Consider the following 5,174-nt stretch of genomic DNA (forward strand, 5'->3'; position numbering starts at 1 on the left):
TAGTATTTGAGTGCGCACACTTGGGGTTTTAGAACAGTGGATTGTAAAAGAGTCATGTGCTCAACCTTAAGTCGCCAGCCCCTTAACAAGAATTGGTCTTGTCTTTTGAAGACATTGCTGACCTTCTTCTGCAATGGAACACCAAGGCTATTTTTTTTGTTTTGTTTTTGTTTTTTTTTCGAGACAGGGTTTCTCTGTGGCTTGGAGCCTGTCCTGGAACTAGCTCTGTAGACCAGGCTGGTCTCGAACTCACAGAGATCCGCCTACCTCTGCCTCCCTAGTGCTGGGATTAAAGGCGTGCACCACCACCGCCCGGCTCCAAGGCTATTTTTTTATACTAAAGTTTTTCCTGCACCTGTTTACCTAATCCCACGAAGGCCAGAAGAATGTGTCAAACGCTGAGACTAGAGTCCCAGTTGACTGTGAGCTGCTATGTGGGTGCTTGGAATCAAACCCTGGCCCTCTGGAAGGCTAGTCAGTGCTGAACCATCTCTCCAGTCCCTAAGGTTATTTTGTGTACATCAAAAGCAAAACAAAAACAAACAAAACAAACCCCCATGGTTGACTAGGTGGTGCATGCCTGTCTCAGCACCTGGGAAGTAGAGGCAGGAGGATTAGTACTTCAGAGCCACCTTTGGTTACATGAAACTGTTTAAGAGGATGTACTGTGTGAAATTGGCCTCCTAATAGTTTTCCACAGATCCCTATGCTGTGGATTCATTTTTAAGAAAAAATTTCCAATGGGAACGGATGGCCCAGATGATCCAAATTTTCATAGTACCTCTGTTGCAGTTTCTTCTGAGTTCTGCAACCAGAACAGCTTTAACACTGCTGGCTGAGATGATCAACCCTCACAGAATACTCCAGTCAGAACTTGAAGATAATCCAAATTTTCTTTGGCTGTCCTGAATCTCACTCTGTAGACCAGGGTGGCCTCGAATTCACAGAGATCCACCTGCCTCTGCCTTCCAAGTGCTGGGATTTAAGACGTGCACCACCACACAATACGTGATAGTTGACTGTTCCTGTGTAACTTCAAAAATACTGCACTAGCATCACATCTTGGAATTAAGGGGGATCTGGTTCGTACTGGGCTTTGTCTTGGTACAGCTGGGTTGGATCTTTACACATCAATGATAGGGTTATTGGCTTCCTCTCCATTTGTGTTCAACGGTCTTAGCACTTTTAATTTCCAGCACTTCCTTTGCATTTAAAACATGGCTGCTTGGAATCATGTGGGCCTATTTTGGTTTCCAATATGTTTTTCTCACCAAGTGTAAACATTTTCAGGTATTGTTTAGAGTGAGACATGCAACAATCGCTTTCCCTTAAACAAGTAAGACCCACTGTAGACTGTTAGCTGTCTTTGTCAATTCTGTTCAGGGAATAGTGAGGCCCAGAGAGAGTTCTCACAGATGGGCAATAGCTGGTCTGTTGGTGGGGATGTCAGAACACAGGCTGATCACCCAAGTCTGTTATAGCACACGGACATGGTTGTGGCACCCTAATTACAATTATCAATACTAAAGATGGTGGATAGCATCACAGATTATGTCTGAATAGTTAATGCCCAGTTGGGGACTGTTAGGGAAGGATTAGGTGTGTATTTGGAGGTCTCACTGTGGTGGGCTCTGAGGTTTCAAGACTTGTGCCCTTCCCAGCAGTCTCGTTCTAACCACCCCACTTCCCGTCACTTCCTGGCCTGTGTGTGCACCAGGATGTCAGCTCCATCTCTGAGTTCTAGGACAGCCAAAGATGCAGGGGGGAAAAAAAGTCTTGAAAAGCAGAAAAAAGATGTGTTCTGTCTACCATCATAGATGCTATCCCGCTGGAGATATAAGCCCAATTAAGTTCTTTCTTGTATAAGTTGCCTTGCCCTTGGTGTCTATATTTATTCATTTATGTCTTTTATTTATTATGTATACACTGTTTCACAAGCATGTGTACCTACAGGCCAGAAGAGAGCACCAGATCTCATTACCGATGGTTGTGAGCCACCATATGGTTGCTGGGGATTGAACTCAGGACCTCTGGAAGAAGAGTCGGTGCTCTTAACCACTGAGCCATTTATCCAGTCCCAATCATGGTGTCTTATCACTAATAGAAAAGAAACCAATATAGAAGCATTAATTATGAGAACTACCAAAATGTGACAGGCAGAAGCGCAAACACAACATGATATTTATCTTTAATGAATGTTGCAAAAAGAGGAGGGGGGTGGGATGGGAATGAATCCCGTAAGAAGTGCCCTGAAGTATGTGATACCTGTACTATAACCACCTATAAGGCAGAGGTAAAGCTTAGTGTCACAGAGATAATTTTGTTAGGATTCATGGGATTTCTTTTTCTGTTATCCAATGAGGATAAAAATCACACAATGGCCTTTATGTTTAAATGCCAAAGGTTAAAGCTTTTTTTGAAGGCAATATGGTATTGTTGTCTCCAAGACTAGTCAGTGTACTAAAAACAGGCTAGCTCGAGTTTTACTGCTTAAGGAAAATCATGTGAACTAATGTTTGCATTTCTCTAAGCTGTGCTACAGTATCTAGCAAAGCTGAACATAGTTGTTTGTGAAATGCAAAGACTAGCCTGTATCTAAAGTGACTATACTAGCTAAATCCATACTCCTGTACTGTTCCCCCTACGTGCCACTGAATGAAGAGCCGAGGTCTGCACTCGAGGGCCAGAATGGCTGTGCATCAGCACACTAAGAAAACTGCAAGCTGCCCCATGGTTCCTGAAGAAACAGCTGCTGTCTCCATCATTCAAGTTCTTTTGAACTTGAAACTCTTAGTCTTGACAGTAACATTTACCAAGCCTTGGCATGTTACTGGCCCACATGTCATGGCTATGGTCCTCCCTGACTGCCCTCCTTACCACCACTACCAGTCTCTACTTGCTTTGCTAAAAGAACTTCAATGTTATTCCATGGAAAATAATGCTGAGCCCAGGGACGACTTTTTCTTACATTGAACACTAGACAAATGGGACATTTGGAGTTAATCTGGGGCCAACTATTGTCAACTTAACCAAGACCTGTTGTACCAATGCCATCTTTTACTAACACGGAATTTGAGGATGAGCCATGCATAGTGTTGTTCTAGAACAATCTGAACAACTTATTGACCTCTGTGGAGCCTCAGTTTTATAACATGTAAAATTGAGGTAAATGTCAATCAAAGAAGAGTGGGAGCAGATAGGATAAGTCCTGAGGGCTCAATGACCTTGTCTAACAAAAATTATTGAAAACACATCTCTGTCAAACCACTTTCTCTCCAATTCTGGTACCTGACAATTTCTACACCATGTTAGTTTAATGCTCAAACAAAATATCAAAGTAATTTTCTTTTTAGAATCAATTCTGTTAGAGACAAAGAAACCCAGTTTGTTGTATAGATAATTGTGAAAATTTCTTTACTGTGAAGCTGTGTTCTCATGATTGGTAAACAGTCTCCAAACCTAAGGATTACATCCTTTGGACGGCTTTTAGTCCCAGTATCTCGAACCCTTTGGCCATGACAGCAGCTACTGCTTCACACAGGAGCATCCGCCACATGTTCACCTTCACTACTTTCCCTGAGAAAGACAAGACAGCACATTTCCACAGTTGTTTCTAGAAAACCTGACAATTCCCAGCGCTTTCCTAAGCCCCCATGAAGTAATTACACACCACAGTGGGGAGGGACACCACCCCATGGACTGATTCTGTTCTCAGGCTTGCCTCGATTAACACACAGCCAATGATACTGTTTCCAATACCAACCAACACGACTTAGACCCATTTTCTGCTTTGATTGGCCCCATCTCAAACTGTTACATATGCCACAGCTTCTGAGATTTCTTAGTTTCTGTGCACATGTCCTGGTGGCACCCTTCCCCAAGATGGACAGCGGATGGATGAGACACTTACCCGTCTGCCGATCTTTCTCCACACAGTAACAGCTATCGTAAAACTCTGTGAAAGTAGTTGCCAGCTCATATATATAGTCGCAGAGAGTATGGAGAAATAAGTCATCTAAAATCTTTTGTAAAATCTCAGGGAATCGTAAGATGCACCGGCCAAGTTTCCATTCCTTCTCATGGTCTAAAACAATCTTGGTTTCCCGAGCAGCTTTCTGAAGCATCTCATCATCGATATTGGCCAGACGTGCAATAGACCTGAAATACAGGTAAGTACCTTTAGGTCAGGCACAGGCTCTTTCACAGAAGAACGTCATCTAGTATGACCAGGGTAAATTAGAAAACATTAGCAATTAGAACAGCCCCAGGGCTGTAGAGCCGACCTGTAGCCTAGCACTTGAGAGGCAGACGATCAGAAGCTAGCCTGGGACACGGACACACATACCACATGATCCAGACCCTGATTCCCAACAGAATCTGAGTAGTCACCTGATCCTAGTGAAGGCATACAGTAAGTACGCAGCTGTGTTTCCTCTGTCATCCAGCATCTTGTCAAAGGAGAAGATGTAGTCATTCAACCGGTTATGGGACAGGTCGGCGTATTTGATACAGCCATACGCAACAGATCTCTGAGCAGCTGTCAGCTCCTCCTCGGTTAAGACCTTCGGGAAAACAAACCCTTCAGAGCTTGCTCACTACTGTCCCAGCCCCGTGGCCTCGCCCATGGAGCTATTGCTTTCTGTTTTTCAAGACAGGGTTTCTCCTTGTAGCCCTGGATGTTATGGAACTTAATCTGTAGGCTGGCCTTGAATTCAGAGATTTGCCCGCCTCTACCTCCTGAGTTCTGGGCATTTTATTTTATAAAAAGATAATTTTGAATACTACCTAATCATAATTGATCGACATGAAATACCTAAAACTAAATTAAGTAATATGCCAATTTTATTATTGTTTAAACAGAACTTCAAGTAACTCAGGTTTATTCTAGAGTCATGTGATCTTGAACTCATCCTACTGCTTCCCGTGACTAAATGCTGGGGGACTGCAGGTACATGCCATGTGGTATTGGGGATCACACCCAGGGATTCACTCATGCTAGACAAGCAATCTATTGACAGAATCATATCTGTGTTTTCTTTAAACACTGTGTCTAAGGAAGGAATAAAAACCAATGGAAAGCTGGGCGGTGGTGGTGCACGCCTTTAATCCCAGCACTTGGGAGGCAGAGGCAGGCGGATCTCTGTGAGTTCGAGACCAGCCTGGTCTATAAGAGC

At 43.5% G+C, this 5,174-nt stretch overlaps 1 protein-coding gene across 2 annotated transcripts in view; it reads right to left on the reverse strand.

Moving 5' to 3' along the window:
• Positions 1-3,388: 3,388 nt before the first annotated feature.
• Positions 3,389-5,174, reverse strand: part of Rars (arginyl-tRNA synthetase) — a 28,182-nt gene continuing 26,396 nt past the window's right edge. For both annotated transcript variants that reach the window (XM_005350396.3, XM_026780694.1), the window contains exons 13-15: positions 4,390-4,562; positions 3,911-4,158; positions 3,389-3,576 (exon numbers count right to left, since the gene is read on the reverse strand). In XM_005350396.3, the coding sequence (XP_005350453.1) occupies positions 3,467-3,576; positions 3,911-4,158; positions 4,390-4,562 (531 nt within the window). In that variant the 3' untranslated portion in view covers positions 3,389-3,466. The remainder of the gene's footprint in view (positions 3,577-3,910; positions 4,159-4,389; positions 4,563-5,174) is intronic.

The sequence above is a fragment of the Microtus ochrogaster genome, chromosome 7 (genome assembly GCF_000317375.1).
Source record: "Microtus ochrogaster isolate Prairie Vole_2 chromosome 7, MicOch1.0, whole genome shotgun sequence".
Classification (NCBI taxonomy): domain Eukaryota; kingdom Metazoa; phylum Chordata; class Mammalia; order Rodentia; family Cricetidae; genus Microtus; species Microtus ochrogaster.